Source organism: Pipra filicauda, unplaced genomic scaffold (assembly GCF_003945595.2).
Source record: "Pipra filicauda isolate LSUMZ 115617 unplaced genomic scaffold, ASM394559v2 scaffold83_size3615187_pilon, whole genome shotgun sequence".
Lineage (NCBI taxonomy): Eukaryota > Metazoa > Chordata > Aves > Passeriformes > Pipridae > Pipra > Pipra filicauda.
This window is the reverse complement of record NW_024105020.1, coordinates 2,645,362-2,664,173: the sequence shown is the minus strand read 5'-3', so window position 1 is coordinate 2,664,173 and position 18,812 is coordinate 2,645,362. Positions and strand designations below refer to the sequence as shown.

The 18,812-nt window shown below is 41.1% G+C and overlaps 1 protein-coding gene across 2 annotated transcripts in view; it reads right to left on the bottom strand.

The window, feature by feature from the left end:
- AFF3 (AF4/FMR2 family member 3) overlaps positions 1-18,812 on the bottom strand; it is a 331,674-nt gene that overhangs the window by 79,730 nt on the left and 233,132 nt on the right. For both annotated transcript variants that reach the window (XM_027718125.2, XM_027718126.2), the window contains exon 8: positions 11,734-11,785. In XM_027718125.2, the coding sequence (XP_027573926.2) occupies positions 11,734-11,785 (52 nt within the window). The remainder of the gene's footprint in view (positions 1-11,733; positions 11,786-18,812) is intronic.

Here is an 18,812-nt window from a genome sequence, read left to right as displayed (position 1 = left end):
TGTAATTAAAGGTAGTTAGCAGTTCCCTAGCAAGTATAAATACTTGCAGCCACTAATTACAGTCTGCTCTCCTGTTCCCCTGCCACAAGACTAGGCTGCTCAACTTAGGGGGAAATATGTGCCCTCACTTCTTGCTAACAGTTTTTTTGTGACCCCATTCAAATTCATTCCTGAATCCCCATGGAGGTAATGACCCATAGTTTGAGAAACTCATGACTATAGAAACAGCTCTTTGTGATTTACTATATTTATAATACGTTGGTATTATCTATCTAACAATGTAAGCAAAAGGATGGTACTTAGTATCATATACTGCCTGCCTATTTTTTTAATAGCTAGATTTTGATTGTGGTATTTAATTCGCATTTTATTTTACACCATTAACAACTTTACTGAGGCCAACTCATCATCCAGCAAGAAAGATGAGAATATGTTCTACAGTCTTTGTTATTCCTGGAAGTAAGTGACTGTACTGGGTACAGAAATCAGGGATAAGAAATAATGTTGAAGTTCAATATTGGTGACAGAATTTAAATATCTCCAAGACTTATCACTGTAAAGTGCTTTATGGGAAGCTTAATATTCTCTTGATAAGTGGCTGAGTGTGTTCACCAGCAATGAATATAAACCTGAATTTTCAATTCTTGGACTCAGAGGGGTCACCAATGGAGGAAGGTTCTCCTCAATATGAAAATGGATGTTGGAGGCCAACTCACCACATAATAACTTTAATGCTGAGTAGGAAGCAGGGAAGGGAAAAAAATAACCACTCAGGTGACTCAGGTATTTGGGCTAGAGAAACCAGCCACAGTAAATGAGATGCATCATGCTGTTTCACTACATCAAGTTGCAAATTACAGGATACTGGCTGGTTAGACTTCTCTGACTCCCATCCAAGTTGGTTCAAATACATTTAGGGCAGACTTTCATCGATCTGCCTATAGTCCATTAATCATTCACTAAAGATTCTAGCTGTACCCCAAGACTGCTGGGACAAAACAAGTTTTCAGCAGGCAGTAATCATGGTCAGGTTCTCGATATCCAGAGGTTTCATCTCCTTTCTCCATCCCTTACTGTAATGAGCCAGAGCTTAGGAACATATTCAGGTTTCAGTGTGTGTTAAATGAGCTACCAAAATTAACTTAAAGTGTCGCAAGTTGCAATCTGTTGTTGAAGGGAAATCAAAGAGGAAATTGAATACTTTTATTGTAATTGGGACTAAGCAGTGAGCAGAACGGGTTGAATACAGCTATTGAGATGGAGATACAGAAGTGTTAAGAGTGGTCCCCAGAAACCCCTCTTTTTTTTATTTATTTGTTATAAAAGGATTGTTTCATAAACTGCTGGGCTCACAGGCATTTTTGGATAAGAAACAAATGAGAGAACCATTGAAGTATGTTCTGCTGGGCTTGGAAGACTGTCTTGGAGGCACTGTAGGCCGACTGTGGATGCATTTTCCTATACTTCACCCATGGCAGCTTTGGCAAATAAAAGCCAATAAATTCACTGTTGGCAGATTCAGAGATTTTGCTTTCCATTTTGCCTGTCCTGTGGATTAACTGCTGTTATCGTGGCACAGCTCTGCTACAGCGATTGTATGGAGTTACACGAACTATACCAGAGACTTCAGTGAGATGGCACAGGGGTACACATGGTGAGAATTTGAACCATTTCTTTGGTGACAGTGTAGCAATATGTGCTGCCTGTTCATGAGTAAATAGCATTACTTCTGGAGGATTTTGTTTTCTTCCTTGGGTGGTAGGTGCTGCTCTGGAACTGTGCAGTGAACCATTTATGCTCTAAGTCATATTATCAACCCCCCAGAGTTTTGGATGTCACCCTGTCTTGGACCACAGCTGGTGAGCTGTAGACATGCTTTTTCCAAGCCAAGGTTAAGGGAAGATGTCATTACTATATACTGCCATTTGGGAACCAGACCAGAAAGAACGCTTTTATATCTGTCTTCTTTCACGTCTCACTCTTCATATGTCTTCCATGTTGATTCTGTTTTAATTTCCTAAGGTTTTGTTTGTTTTAGCTTTAAGTGCAGTTTATTCCTAAGCTGGCAAAGCTGGGAAGAAAATTTTGTGAAGGGCACAACCTCATTCCATGCTGTAACTCGGGCTATAGGATTCTCCAGAGCTTTTTGTCTGCTTCAGATCTGGATGCTGTTGTGGACCCAGAGCAAAACTTCTGGATAATCCTCTTATAGTGAACCCACCTCAGTCCAACCACACGCACAGTTTTTCACCTTCTGTGTTAAGATGTGAGGTTGGTCTAACTCTGTTTATAAACATCTTCTTGTGCTAAAGTTAGACCATTGCCTCTGAGACAGAGCGGCCTTCCAGCCTCATAGCTCCTCTCCCTGTGTAGGTGTTTATAGACTGTGATCAAGTCAGCCACTGGCCCTGCTTCAGACAAGCTCAGCTCATTGCGTGGGTATCTTTCACTCCAAGGCATGTTTTCTGAACATGTTAAGCACCGTTCTCCCTCATCTTGAAACCCTGTCCAGTTTTTGGTGTTCTCCTTGAAGAGTGCAGAGCTGCACAGCGTTGCAATGATGCTCTCTCTCATCAGGGCTGAAAACAGGTTAATGAAAACCTCTTGCACCTACAGACTTGCCCTGTTTAAATGCCCATGACTATCTTGTGGCCACAAGAAGTTGCCTGAGGAGCTCAGGTCAGGCAATTTATCGTGATTCCTAACATGCCCTCTCTCACTGCATTATTCTGTACTACTCACTGTTCCTAGGGGCTTTGTTTGAGGATTGTCTTCCAGTGTGGATTTCTGGGGGATTTACAATCACATATAAACTGCGGCTTGAGTGTTTCTCTGTAAATCTGCAATATAAATGTATGAATGTGATTTTCACTGTCTGGTTCATATTTTCATAAGATTTACAGGCTGTAAGATTTAAAAGGGTCTCCCTTCCCATTTTGGAGTTGGTTATCATCAGAGCCACATCTTTTAAGAAACTGTAAAACTTGTTCTGGATTTCATGATTTCTCTGGGCCTTTCAACACCTCAGTACCCATTTTTCACCCTGGAGTTTTATTATTATATTTTTGGCATACATTGTTCTTTCTCTTCTGCTTTGCTCATTAATCCCTATTAATCTTCAGTGGCAACACAGTCTAGTGACTTGAACATGGCACCTGGGAGTGAGAGACCCAAGCACTAATCCTGATTTTGCAGCTGACTTGCCATGTGGCTTCAAACAAGCTACATCTCAGTCTCAGTCTCCCTTGTCAGTTCTACAGAGACAATAATTCTTGCTTAGCTCTACCTAAATACCTCTCAGGGGCATTGTATTAAGCAGCTAATTCTTGTTAAGTGATTTGGATCTCCAAATTGATGTATAATCAGCATGGGTATTAACCATACAGAGAATTTTTCAGATCTGTAAATGCTGAGTCTTCTGTCCTGCATCTGTTCAGATTTTTCCTGCAGTCTGGCCACAACAACCATGCAGGGTTTCAGTGCAGATGAGTTAACTTTAATCTTTTTCAGTGGAGATGAGCAGAAGAAAAATCCTTGGTATTTTACATTAATAAAATGGTTAATTTCCAGTGCCACTGGAGGAAGGTCTCAGTCATTGCAAACAAAGCAGCAGTTACCTTGGAACACCTCCTCTGTCTTCACAGAAGTAGTCTCCCTATCCAGGAAAAAGTAACTTGGTTGAAGTGCTGCTAGCATTTAGGATATTGCAGACAAAAGTTGCCAGTGTTGTGCCACAGGCTTTACAAGATTTATTGGGAAGTCTGAAAGCTCAGAAATTAAAGCAGTTTTTTTTTTTCCCCACAAAAGTCCATATATGTGAAAACAGGTGAAATACAAGCCTAAATTCCCCAAATAGTGGTAACTCTTCCCAGGGATGTGCTATGTCAACCACCTAAGATGCATTTGCTACTACCCAAGTATCTGCTTGGATTGTGCTAGGAAATAAAAAAGAAAACGGGGGTAACATCCTAGGTTGATTGAAATCAGTGGCTAAACTCTCAAGGACCTCAGAGGAGACAGATTTCATCCTAGGTGCAGGAGAAATTGTGGCAATGGTTCCTTAGCCTCTTTTTCTTAAATGCTAGTTTTGATGGATTGACTGCTGCGTCTTTTTACTTATGTACATCATGTTCTAATATACTTTCTTTTACTTACATCATGTTCTAATATAGCTACTACTTTCTTTTTAATGTCCTTTTCCCCTGCAATTTCTTTTCTTCATTAATTTCTTTTTTATTCCCTTAATCCCTTTCTCCTTTTGTGTTCATTTTGTTTTCTGACATGCTCTCAGATGCCTCTTTCTCTGTGTCTGTTGCCATCCATCTCTGTGCACCACATCTCCTCCACACAGCTTCTCATGCTGACACTACCCCAGCCAGAGCTGAAAGGCCAAGGGGAGTGAAGTGAGCCTGACCTTCTGCCTTGCAGGAAGCAACAGGCAGCTCCTAGAGAGGCTGAAAATGTGTGTTTGTGTGCATGCATGTGCCCATGTGTGAGACATACAAAACAGGGTGCATTCTCCTCTTACACCTTTTAATAGCTGCAATATTACAAATGGCACTAATTTGTGCTCTAAATTATTTGTGACTTCTTGTTATTTAACCGTTCTCTTAAAGGCACACTGGAATGAATTTGCCTGAAGGCAAACAGATGCTCTGCGGCCACGTTTGAGTGGCACGTGGGCTGGAGGGCTCACGAGAGATGGGGACAAGGGAAAGAGCCTGGATATGTGGGATCGAATCCTTTGTTATGCCTCTAGTTAGCCAACAATTCTGAACTGATTGCACTGGGATATGTTCCCACCCCAGTCAAAACAGATGCTCGAACAGCAATTCCAGTTCACAAGGGGGAAAAGTTCTAACCAACGACTTCAAGAAGATGAGGTTAAGGATGTTATGGTAGATACAGAGAGAAACTGTTAGTCTTGGGAAAAGGTGATACCAGTGGAAAAGGGCAAGCTTTGGAGATCTACTAAAACTTAACTTAGTCACAACATTCACACGAAGAGAAAAGGAAGATGCTTGTGTACTTTATTTTCCTGTCTATTTTTAGAGGTTTGCTATTGAGGAGCATGGAGATCAGAGTGCTGTGTTCAAATGTTCCCAAATTTTGGGCACGTCCAAGAGCCAAGTTGATCTCTAACCTTTTTCACTGTCATTCATGGTGGTGGCATTCAAATTTAGAGCTTGATCCTGCCTGCCAGACATTGAATCTGACTTTGTAAGACAGTCAGTGATGTGAGCCAAGTTTGGCAGGACAAGACTGAGCTCTTATTTTGTTTCATCTGACAGTTTCAGTGAGGCAGTCTTGGTCTTCTTGTCATGCCTTGTGGAAGTGCAAATTTAGATGTCACAGAGATTTTAAAATAAGAGCTGGCCAACCACAAAAAAGAATTTGGCTCAGCTGGCTTAAATCTTACTCTGGATTCTAGCGAAGTTGGATACCAAAAGGATTGCTTCTTTAATACATAGGAAATAATAGACTTACTCGAGTTAAGTAAGGCTGTTACAGTGGCTATTCCTCCAGTTTAAAACCACACTCATGTTATAGGGACAGGGGGCTGAACAGAACATTTGGATTAAGTAAAAAACAACCTGAAGTGATGGCTATTCTTTTACCCAAAACTTAATTTTTCCACTTTTGCTTATCTTTGATTTGTGCAGTTTTGGTTGCAGTCAGACTCTTATGTAGCCAGACTTCACGAAATAAGTGTTCTGTGCTCAGTGGAGTGAGAAACTTCTCATCACAGAGATTTTTTTCCTCCAAGTTTATCAGAGCATTTTTTGAGGGAAAAATCATTTGCAGAAATGATGCAGGCTCTGTGCTTTTTCTTTTTTTCCAGGACTGAACGTTCTCATCTCCTTTTTTCACTCATTTTCCCTTCTGATCAAGCATCAAGTATTGCACTGATGAAGAAGGGAATAAAAGGGAGCACAACAATAAAATGACTTAATGTGGTTAAAGTATTTGGACATGGCATATGTGAATGCAATTAGCACTATCTAACAGTAGTTCTAATGATGAACAGGGTTATGCAGTGGTGTGTTACAATTTTTCCAATATAACTCTTCTCTCTAGACATACCTGCCTCGATGCTCTGCTGAGCTGATCTTTGACTTCAGAAAGTGCTGTCCTAACAGAGGTCTTAAAAAAGAAAGCTTTGCTTCTTTTTCAATTTGTTTCAGAATTCATTACAGATGCCTTCACATTAGCTGGAATATCACATTTCATAGGTAGAAGTACTACTTCTAAAGGCTCTACTAAGAATTATTCCTTCTGGAAGAAGGTAGATGCATGACCATTCATTTCAGGATAATTTTCATCTTTCTGTTGACTATCAGTCCATGTCCAGAAGTGACAGGGAAAAGTTCTACATATTAAACAGATTGTCTTAACATACATTCTTACTCACTTGTTTCTGAGTACCACTAAGGAAATGAAACAAGATTTTATGATTTAAAAAAATTAATGATTTCCTAATGCTACTTATGTAGGCACATGGCCACACCAATTGCCACTGACCACATAGATGGACCTTTGTCCTGTTGCAATGGCAGGACAGATTTGGCTTGTCTGAAATGTCTGTGCTGCAGACAGTCCTACCGGAAAGATGCATTTCCAGTGATGAGCCTCAGGGCATACGTGATGGAAAAGAAATGTAGGAAAAGAAATGGGGAGCTGTGGGTGTAACTCAACATCAGTTTTCACGGCTCAACCATGGCCAGGGTGATAATGAAGCATGGACAGGTCTCCCAGGGCCAGCAACCCACCCTCACTGTCCCTAGGCTGCCATGGGGGGCAACCTCAGGATCCTCATGAGGGCACCAGGCTGGGTGGGCTGCCATCACCCTGTGGGGCTTTGGCTGGCCAGCCAGACCAAACTGACAAGACTTTTATGTTACTGTCCTGAAGCTGTGAACTTTCTTGAGGCTGCTCTTCCCCCGAGGTCTCCTGTGAAATCACATGGCTTTCTGTTTGCCTTGGCTTGCCTGTGGAGGGGCTGGTTTTGCTCACACCACTCAGACCCCACAGGGTCAGTCTGTACCTGTCCCTTTTGAGGAGGGCAGCTGCTTGCAGGCAAATGCTGCCTGCTCTCTTCCTTCAGTGCAGGGCACATGAGCAAAATCAAGGAACCTGAGAGGATTGATTGCTGCCTCCCTGTGCACTCTGTGGGGGGGCATTTTTAGCTCCCACATCTACCTGCTCACACAGGAGCATAGTCATACTACTCTTTTTTCTTTGAAAAAAAAAAAAAAAAAGTATTAAAGTTGTGTCTTCCCTTTTGAGATCAGCCAGGGCTGGAGTGCAGAGCCATGTCCCTGGGAGTGTGTTATGATTGCTTCTTCAACTTCTGTTTATACAATTTTACAAAATTTTGGCAGGAATCAAGAGCACATACCAGGGTGTTGGCTTTTATGAATCCCATGGGATGTGAAAGTCAAGCTGACTCGATGAACTTTGGTTACATATTCCACACAAGCACAATGACTCTATTTATTCAGACTTGGCAGCCAGAATGCAGATTGACTCTGTGGGTAATAAATTTTCACAGCCACAAAACTTCAGCAGTAACCAACCTGATCCTGCACAGAAAAAAATGCATACAAGGAAACAGACTTGGGTTGCAAAAATATGTTAGATTATTATTCCATGTATGCGTACCAGTCAGTTAATTTATTTGGCTATTGAGTGACATGAATTGCACAGATGATGCCAGGGATCTTTTTCCCCTTAAAAGAACTACTTTCTACTACAAAATGTTCATGTTGTAAAAGGACAAGTGGGGGGGAAAAAGAGAATTGTTCATATTACAATTGACAATCTCCTTTTAATATTTCACCCAAGACTGATATAAGTTATCCAGTGACCTCTATGGAGAAGAGCAGGGTATATTATAATGGGGACTGTTTCATGTGCTATGCCACACCTCAAAGAACCAAAAGGCAATAACCACTACAATTCAGCACTCTGAACAATCTTAAGTACAATTTTGACACCTTCATGCTACAAAGCTTCAGATGCTTTCTGGGAGAGATGATGATGAAATTATTACTCTATGTGTTATAAATCAAAATGAATTGGCTCTTTAACTTGCAGATTTATGTTAACTACCTTGGTATCTGTTAATTGCATGCTCTTCAGATATTGATTGAGGATTAAAAAGTGTATTTTCTTCAATCTGTGTGGTGTAAAATATGCCAACAGGAAATTTTCTCTCTGCATATTAGATCCTATGATCACTGCCTGTAAAATTGAAATGATCAGATTAAATGGATAAACTATGCTCATTAAAGAGGAAAAATACATTTATGTAATTAAAATTAAGAGACTAATATGTGTGGATAATATAATTACTGTGGGTGCACACATACTCAGCTCAAACCAAGCCTCTTTTTCTTTTCCTGGGTCTGTGAATCTCACTACCTTAATTGCTGGTACAGAGGGAAGGGCTGGGAATGCTTTGCCCACTGCAGTCTTGAAGCACTTAATCATGTCTCTGTCTTGCATTTGGCCTCCCTCATCCATGGCTCACATTCCTTGGGACAGTCACAGCCCTTCAAATGCCAGCCCTGGGAGCACAGAAGCACCTTTGCATTGCTTCAGAAACTTCCTGTCTGCTGCTTGGCAATTTCAGATGTAAATGCAAAATCTCCTCCAAAGCTTTCAAAGTCTTTCCCCTAAACTTCTCATTTATAAATCAGCAAAATGAAAAGTTTCCCAGTTTTTGTACAGCTCACCTTCAGCTCTTTGAGAAACTGGACTACTTGAATGAGTCTGACTGCTCAAAGGTTAACAAATTACATGAGGAATATCTGGGAATGCCTCATGTACTGTTCCTATCCATTTATCTTTGGTTTCTTTCTTTACTGTTCCCAAGCTCAGGAGATAGGAGACTAAAGAGCCTCTGAGTTAGGAAGTAAAAGGAAACAAGTTCTCCTACTGACATTTAAACACAGATCCATGTTCCCATCTGAGCGTTTGATGGCAGAGAGGGTCTGTGTTATTCTTTTTTGGGTCTATTTCCTGCTAGGTGGATGAAAACGTAGTGTTTTGTTTATCCACCAGGCATATTTATTTAGGACTGTTCTTTAAGCAAACCTGCAAGTCTCAGCTGAGGTTCTGCAAAGCATTTCATAGAGCAGGAGCCAGCCTGTGCCTCTGGAAGATTTTTGTCTGTAGGGTCAAGTCAGAAAAAAAAATGTGACTAGGAAAGGGGACCAAATAACTAAGTAATCTCCAAAGGTTGCTCATGCTAAGGCCTGTGATGATTAGAAGTGAGTAATGGGATCTCAGCTCTGCTTTTTGCTGCATGGGTGGCAAGCTCTGTCTTGGCTCTGCGGAGCTTGTTTGAGCACTGAGGTGAAAGACTCAGGCTGTATCAGCTGCAACTTAAAGCCCTGGTTTCCGAGGGGAGACCCTGCGTAGCACACACAACACTGAGCAATCCAAGCACATGGAAGATGTTAAAAATTATAAGTCATAGTACTAAACCAAAGGCACCATGTGCGCATGCCTGAATAGCGCTATTTTCCCACAATCCCTTCTTTGCCTAAACCTACTAATGTTCTTTATGCACAATAAACACTTTCACATGTCCTTTTCTGCTTGCTATGAAGCAAACCAGAATTTCATCTCTCTGGCTCTGCCAGCTTGTTCCACTCTGACATCCATTACTCAGGATCCCATCTCCCTGCCTGAAGGACAAACCATCTCTCCTGGCCACCAGCTCGCCCCTCCCCTCCCACTCAGCCCCTTGCTGGAAGCACCACGGCACATTGGTGTGCTATTGTTATTCTTCAGACATCCCTTCCGTCCCTCACTTTACTTTGCCCTATGCTGTCTATGAGCTGTATTTTAAACTATCTAGACAAGCAGGAAGAGTAATTAAATGTGAAGTGTTTCAGGATGAAATACATTAAACAAAAAGAAATTGTATAAATATGTAAATAATCAAATCTACATGCTGAATCTTCTTAACACCAAGAAGTCTTGCTCAAAATAGATGAAAAAATGGCTTAGTATAAATATTAAAAAGTTTTGATTTACCTGTTGTTTGGAATATATTGTAAAATAGAGACATCTAATAACAAGAATTAAAGAAAACCCTGGAAGAGCTTCATGCCTACATACCTAGAATTATTTGTCTAAGATCCTGAATTTCAAGTCTAGATAACTCTAGTTACCCATGACTGAAATAATCATATTTGAAACTGGCATGATTTAGCTCCAGCCAGCAACGAAGTACCATGCAGCCACTTGCTCACTCCCCCCACCTCAGTGGGATGGGGAGGAGAGGCAGAAAAAATTATAAAGCTCCTGAGTTGATATAAAAACAGTTGCAATAAAATAGAGTTATAATATTATAGTAATAATTGCAATAAAAAGGGAGACAACAAAACCAGAAGAAATAAACCCCACGAAAGGACAAGAGATGCACAGTACTATTACCCAGCATCCAGTGACCAATGCCCAGCCCATCCCCAATCAGCGATTGGTGCCTCCCAGCCAACTCCCTCCAGTTTATGTACTGAACATGATGTTCTGTGGTAAGGGAAATCCCTTTGGCCAGTTCAGGTCAGCTGTCCTGGCCATGATCTCTCACCAGCTCTCCAGCCTTTTGTGCACCTGCTCACTGGGAGAGAACGAGACAATGAAAAGTCCTTGACTTAGGGTAAGCACTGCTCAGCAACTGAGACATCAGTGAGTTATCACCATTATTCTCATACTGAATCCAAGCCACACTGTACCAGCTACTAGGAAGAAAACAAAATCCATCCCAGCCAAAACCAGGACTTGTTATATCCAAGTCTGGATCCATCTGTGAGATGCAACCAGGGGCAGTACTGCTCTCGTGTGGTGAAGGCACAGGACATGCATTTTAGGGCAAGAAGGAACCAAAGTGGCTCTTGGCCTCTCATCCCCAACCAAATCACCCATGCCAGTATACTGAAAAAGAGAGAGCATGGCATAGCACTGCTTGGCATCAAGGCACTCAACTGTTCATGGGAAAGTCAAGATTCAGCCTTATTCTACTGAGTTCTTAATTATTTAGACAAAACACAGCAATAATTTAAGGAAAAACTGGGAGACACCTCCCAACAAAACCCAGCTCTCCTGACACATGGAAAAGTTCAGATGATGTATCTGCTGCCAGTCAGGTAGTCTGGGGTCTTTAAAACACAGGCAATTGCCCTAATTACTGTGTTACGGAGTGAACCAAATGCACAGCCAAGGCTTTTTCTCAGTTCCCTTCAGCTTTCTTAGCAAGCACGGACCATGCAGAGACAGAATCAAAAATACTCAGAGAAGAGGCCAGGGCTGGGGGGATGCCAGAGGCAGGTAAAAGATAAGCAGCCCAGCAGCTAATCCCTGAGGCCATCTCATGATTGCAAAAGTTTGGCTTGAACCCTTAATCCAGAATTCCAGTTTCTCCCCTCCTTGGCTGATCTTTAAAACAAAACAAATTCAAATCAGAAGGAAGCTGATACAAAAACCTTCTGGGTCACATGAAGGTAATAAATCAAGAGCAGTGCAGACTGTTCCCTACCAATCCTGCAGTTAGCACATGGAGGCTGGCTCCGAGAAGCAACATCTGTTACTCCAGTTACAGTACTGCCATGTATTTTGATAACCTCTATGTATGTTTTGAAAAAGCATTAGCAAAATATTTGCAGTAGCTCAGTCTCGACATGAAACATGCTACAAGTGACATGCTAGTTGTCTGGTTCTTACCTGGTCATTCTCTTCTTCATCACTGCTTAACTTGAGGTCATCTTCTAGCATTCTGGAAAGTAAGCAGTAGAATAAATTGTAACTTACCAAAAATGCTTTAGATCTGATGTTTTCTCAGAGCTACTGTAAACATTTAATAATTTAAATAGAAAGGAAATATATTTTATCCCAATAACTCTGTAACTGTGACACTATAATTTTTTCTTATCCAGTTGCTATCAGCTAACTTCTTAATAAATTTCCTACTATTGCTGCCTAAAGGAAAATGTTTACTAGAGTAATAATGGACTTTGCAAAGATTCTTGCTATTACAATCACTGACAAGCAATTTTTATATGCTAAAAATAATATTTTTGATGCTGACAGGTCAGTAATCTTTCTGCAAGGAAAATTTTTCTCCATTTGGCTTTGAGTTTACAAAACAGAAGTAGATGTTTACACTGGCAGTACTGCAGCACAAAATAAGGTTCAGTGATGTTTCCCAAAGGCCACTTTTACTTTATTGCATGTTTGATGCAAAACTGACATTGACTGAAACAATTAAAACTAAAATATATTGTCTCCGCACAAGAGTATCCACAAGGATTTCACTGTCATGTAAACATAGAAAATAATGCATCTTTTCTAATGGGGATTTCATCCTCTCTTCCCATATCCTTTCCTCAACTTGCTTAAACTGGTTCACAAAGAAGAAGAATCTGTTTTTCCCTCCATGCATTTTTTTTTACAAGTTAAGGTTAAGTAACCAGCATTTAAAGGAGTTGAAGAGGTGCAAAGACTTCCCCCAGTGCTTAAAAGGTCTTCAATAATGGGACCTATTTTTGAAAAAATACCTCTGTAATAATAGTAATAATTCAGAAAGTTGCTAATTTTTCTTGCATTCTGGGAAAAAAGAATCTGTAATTTCATCTCGACTCCAGAAGAAAGCTTGGTGAGCAATTCAAACACATCCTGTGACGTGGGTGGTCCCCGGAGTGTAAATATCTCAAGAAGACATATGTAGTAATTTCAAACCACCTCATTGTACTTGTGCCTAGATCTTCCAAGAGTGTGCCTGAAAAGCATGATTCTTACATGGGCAACATGGTGTGATGTGTCTTAAAAGAGTGCTGAGACGAACCACCCTCTCCTCAGCTCCTTGATATACATACAGTCCCTGCTTGTTGCTGCTGTCACAGCTGCTTCCCTATTTCCCCATGGCACCTTTCAGGGAACGTAGGTGTATAAGAACAGGACTGGGGGTCAGAGCAGAAACTCCTGCTAGTTCATCTCATCTTGCTTTCCCCCCCCGCCATTTCCTTCTGCTTGTGCCAAGATTTTTCTTCTGTAAAGTCAACATACTGAATTCAGCAAAATCTTGTTGCAATGCAGACACCTCAAATCTATAGGACACCCACTGAGAGGGACTTGACAATCTCACAGCAGGACTTGCTATGTTTTAGCAAGTATGTCCGTTGTTAGGAAAAAGTTCTCTCTGCCATCTCCCAAGTCAGCAAAAACTCTGATGGCCATATCAATACAGCCACTGACCCAGCTAACAAGCCCTGCTGAGAAGTGGGCAAACAGGATAGGTATGACGACAAAGGATATGGCTCCCAGGAACTAAACTATGTCAGAGAGGCAAAGCTTCCTCTAAACACTGCAAGATCCACACTGGCTTTGGCTCCAACACTTACAGGGATTCAAACAACCTTATAATTGCTCATCTTTTTAGTTAGATCTCAGGGATCTCCCATCCCTGAGAAAACAGAGCTTGAAAACAGAAAGTTCAGATCTGATATTGGGCACTGGGTGACGAAATCTGCACTGATAGCGATTTAACCAGGAAGAGTGTGAAAAGCAGAACAGCCAGGGTGTCACTGTCTGCTCTTCGCTCAACTGTACTTCGTTGCTGGCTGGAGTTAAATCATGCCAGTTTGAGTGCATGAATGTGGTAGTTAAGAACAGTATTTTAGATTTAGCAATTTCGTTCTTCTCCTAAATGGAGGCTGGCAAATCAAAAGCGTATAATGAAATGTTCTAGATAGTTCTATGTATTTATTAGTGTCCTGGATTTTTGTATTAACATTAAAAAAAAGTGTTTTGTGACCCTGTGATTAGAAGCAACTAGGAACATCTTCAAAGCCTTTGGGTTGTGTGGAAGTGTGCACTAAGGTATGCAGTCAGGTACCATCCACACAAAAGGAACAAGAAACCATGGCGCTGGCCCACCAAACTCTCCTTGCTTGTATGTTTTAGTCTGTCTTTATTTTCCCTGTCTGTTTCTCATTTCAGAAGCACTGCTCTCCAAGAAAAGCACTGCCTGCCTGGGGCTCATGGCCCCTTTTGGAACTACCATCAGCCTACAAACAAGCTCCTAACACTGGGGATAGGAAAAAGCAGGTCATCGTAGAATGCTTGCTTGCTTTTTTTTCCCCAGAGTGGGACCTGGTCAGCCTGATCCATGTATTTGTCACAAGGATGTATCAGGTTAAGACAGCTTGCCAGTGTAGGGGTCTACCATGTAAAGGCAGGAGCTGAGCAGATATAACCTCTCTGCCTGAAAGTCTTCACGGCTTCCCAGGCTGCTTTCACTGTCAGGGAGGCCCTCAGCCTTCATCTACAAAGGTACAGCCAGAGCAGGACACACTGTCACCTGGCAGGTAATGCTGAAGTTGTCCTGGAGAGGGACACTCTTCGGACACCAGAGCAGCTCTCACAGCCCAGGCTGAAGCATACCTGGGGTGAGGAGGGCGCATTTGTGTTATAGGGATTCCAGTTTGCAGTAAGAGTCTTAAGTAGGCTAGATCAATTTTGAGTATGGATGGTTTTGAGGAATGTTTCTCCTCAACAGCTTGTGAAAATGATGATGGTTAAAAGAAAAAGCCCACAACTGGACCAGGAGACCCCACCTGAAGAGAGGGAGAACAGTATAGAATAAAAATACTTTAGGTGACAAGAGGTATTGCATTAATTTGTAATTTATCTGAAAAGCTCTTTGGCACAGATTCAGCACCGAATGAGCTTTGGTACACCCTGTGTTAGCAGAGCACTTTAGATCATGTTTAAATCAACCCTTGCTCAGGACAGTATTTTTTTATGTATTCTGGCAAACTAGTACAAGGATGGACAAACATATACAAGCTCATGTGCAAACACAGCCTTTTCAACACAGACTATTTATAGCTATTTTCTATAACACCTTTTTCAGAATACACAAAATCCAGGCCAGTAAGTGACATCATCTATGAGCTTTCAGATTTTTTCAAATGGACCTGGCTTTGATGTACTTGGACACTGGTAAGTAAATATAACTTCATAAACAAAAGCTAGAAAAATGAAGTGGTACTCAGAGCAGCTCTGAAAAACGCACACCACCACTTAGGGCTTCTGCACTTGAAAAGAGTGCATACAGTCAGGAAGTCAGTTTGCAGAACCTAATTACACATTTTTAGAGAAATCTCTGTGAGGTCGTGGAGGTAGCGAGGGGTGGAAGGCTGAGGAGGGAGTGCTTACTGCACTCCAGTTAATGCATTTCTTCCTTTCTCCACAAAGAATGTGACAGGTAGAGGCATAATAAAAGGAAATTAGGATGAGTTTGGGATATTGAGAAATGCTTCAACAAGCCAGCTGGTTTCTGTCTCCAGTAACCAGCTAAGTGGTTGCAGCCTGAGGTGATGGACCACTCGTTTACAGAGGAAAAGAAGGGAGGTATGTGGGCTTACTTACATGAAGTGGAAAATAGTAAGTCATCTAGAGGGCACTGATACCCAACATCTCGCAATTTCAGTGTGACTGTGTGTCCAAATCTCCTGCATAGCTTATTAGAAAGCCTGACCTGTTTTATCTGGGAGCTCATTGGCTCAGTGGCGGAATGGCCATGTGGGGCACTGCAGAGGGACCCTGTGAGACTCCTGCTAATCCCAGCACGCCAAAGGGCCAGGAGTTGCTCCTGGTCAAAAGTACATGGGATGGGAGGTCATCGCAGGCTGCCCGGGAACCGCCTTGCTCAAATGGAGTAGTTAAGACTTGTAGCTTCACTGTTTTGTTTGTCTGTCTTTTTTCCTGATTTGTTGTTGCTGGAAGGTCAAGTCCCAGGCAAACATTATCTGCAGCTCCTGCGAGAGCCCAGGGGATAGCAGGAAGAAAGATAGTTTCCCCTCTGGGAGTCAACATCAGAATAACAAGTTTGAAGTATGAGGTTGGAGCCAGGGCCTAGGTCAAAGGTTTCTGAAAGAGCTGGAAGATTCTCCTTTTGAGAAGAAGGAGCTGCTGAGGAAGGAGATGTCGCTGGTGCAGTGTCTGGGGGAGGTGGTCTTCAACAGCCAGTTGGGAATCCCTTGTCACATCTGGAGCCAGTCTGAGACCCTTCCAGCATAGCCCTACTTAACAAGATATCCATTTTCTTCCAGGGTGAAGACATGCCTCAAGTCGGGAATTATCCTTCATGTCTGCTGGTGAACATGAAAGAAGCAGTAGGCACCACACCTTGTATTTCACTTTAACCTTTGATAAATTTCACATTCCTTGGCCTAATGCATTCTTTCCTTCCTCCCTGCAAATTACTTATTGAGGCATAAAACTCTCAAGAACTGCCTCTGTGGTTTTATTGTTAGAGAGATTCCCTTTTGGCACCTCAAGAGAGGTTATACAAATGAGGGACAAAACTCTCTTCATGCCCCTCTGGTGGTCTAAGCTACTATACAAGATATGGTCTTTATGATAATTTTCATAATTAGAACAACAACAAAAAAAATCAAGATGGGAAAGGAAAAATATTGGTAGTAATTAAATCATTAATACTAGTGCTTTAGGGGAGAATATGCCAAAGGTTTGTAAGCCTGGGGCACAAATATATATATGTTGCAATTGTCATTTAAATAAACTCAGAAGTCACCATCTTTGCAATTTGTGAAAAATCTCATTAATGTGTTAATCTGATCAAGTATATTGTTCCATTTTAATTCTAGGCAGCATCTCAGTCAGAATAACATGTTTATTATGGACTTCTGTGATTTCTGCTCATTATGTAGGAAAGGAACTTCAGTAATGGAAAAATACTTTGATTTTAGCTGAAGAGGAACCCCACTAAGAAAAGAGTTGTGATGAAATACCAAAATAAAATAACTATGTGCTCATTCGAGTTTACGCTACCACGATGTTTCATTCTGAATGCTTTTGGAAAATTATCTTATTTTTCAATGCACTATATTGGCATTTTATTTTCTTTCTTTCCCATAAATGCATAGTGACCTTTCAAGAACCGGACATTAGTTTCGATATTACCAGAAACCCAGAAAGAAAATAGATACTATTCTAAGTAGCAGCATGCTAAAAGGCTTTCAGACTGGCCCCAGATGTTTTATGTCACAACTGATGCGCTGATATAGGAGAAGAAAAGTATTCCTTCACGTTGTAGAAAACCTTCCTGGAGGCACAGCACCATGCAAAACCTTTAGCTCTTGTCCCCAGCAAAATGAAAGAGAATACCAGGTGGGAATATGCTGCTCCTTATGTTACTGGGATTGTTTTACCTATGAGTGCTCACGTACGTAATACGATTTAAGCTCCAACAGGACAAATGTACCTTCGGTTTCTGTCTGTCTTACACTGCTTTCTAAAAGAGAAATGCAAGGAAAAATATGCCTGGTAAGAAGTACAGAGAATTCACAAGAAACAGATGAACATGTTTCTTTTCTTAAAAACAAAAGAGAGAGAAGAAAAGGGAAATGAATGTTCTTGCTATTACCTTGGTTACTGCACATAACAGATGGCCAGTTATACTCACTACTTACCTACAGATATTTCAAATAGCTTTGTTTACTAATCCTAAATATAGGAGTGGCTGGTTTTATACAGTAGTAATTTTTAATTAATTAGATTCTGATTGCTGAAATTATTTTTCACTCTAGTGCTATAATTGATGCCAATGTTTCAACTTGAAAAAGCTCATGCATTTATATTATCCGAAAAGTGTAGTATTTATTTGTATTTTATAAGAAAGTCAAAAGGTTATGGATTGAGGTAAACAGCTAGATCAAGAGGATATTTTATAAATGCTGTGATAGAGCTTTTGGCAGGCTTGTAAGACCTCTGAAAGCACTGCTTGAAACATCTAAAATTCACTCGAAATATACGCTATTTAAGTTGTAAAAATTCCCCAACAAACAGTTTGTGCAAGTTCTGCTCCATAGAAACATGTAGGAAAACACGATTATATAGAATATCGTCAAATCTAATTAAAAACAGAGAGAGAAAGCTAGTAAAATCAGGCTGGTGAAATATTAATGTACTTAATGCTGGAATGAAGCCTATATATCAATGTGAGATTTAATTCCAGAGCGCAGAATTTAAACGCCTGAAAAACGGACTCAGTCTATAGAAATAGAATTAGCAATTCAAATAAAAAATAGATACTCTGAAGGAAAAGTTTTCTGTCCTTGGCTTGAATCCATCTAGGCTAGTCTACACCACTCTCCAAAACCATTTAAACTGGCTAAATGCTCTGCTAAATTCCCATTACACTGATGGTCTCATCAGAAATGCAAGGCAGTCCTCTCCGAGGGATACAGCCGTCACTCTCTCCTATGAGCAGAAGTTGAAATAAGGTTTCTTCTCCAGCAGCTGCCCCAGTGAATGACTGTGTTTGCCCTGGTGATGTTTCCCCCCCTCTAAAGAAAGAGTGAACAAATGCAATTGAATCATACTCTGATTTTTCTAACTCCTTGTCATGGTGGTGAGAAAGTGCCTCACAGACCACAGAACTTTCTGAGAAGGATGTTTGGGCAGAAGGACCCTGAGTACCTCCCTAAAAATGAGAGAAATGCAGAAAAGCAGGGAAACTCCCTGAGCAAGGGAGCCACCTAAAAATGCATGAATACCTCAGAAAGAGGGAAGAGTGATGAGCAACATATGGGCAGCTCACGCCTAAGTAGTCCAATCACTCTGAGGGCTTACCAAAGTTTCATGCTAATCATGCTCTGTGTGACAGGAGGAAACACATTTGGGGAATAAAAGTTTTGAATGGGCTGCTCGTAATTTTCTAATCCATTTCTTGCCTCCCTACCCCTGCTCCCCCCAAGGCTCTACAGGGTGTAATT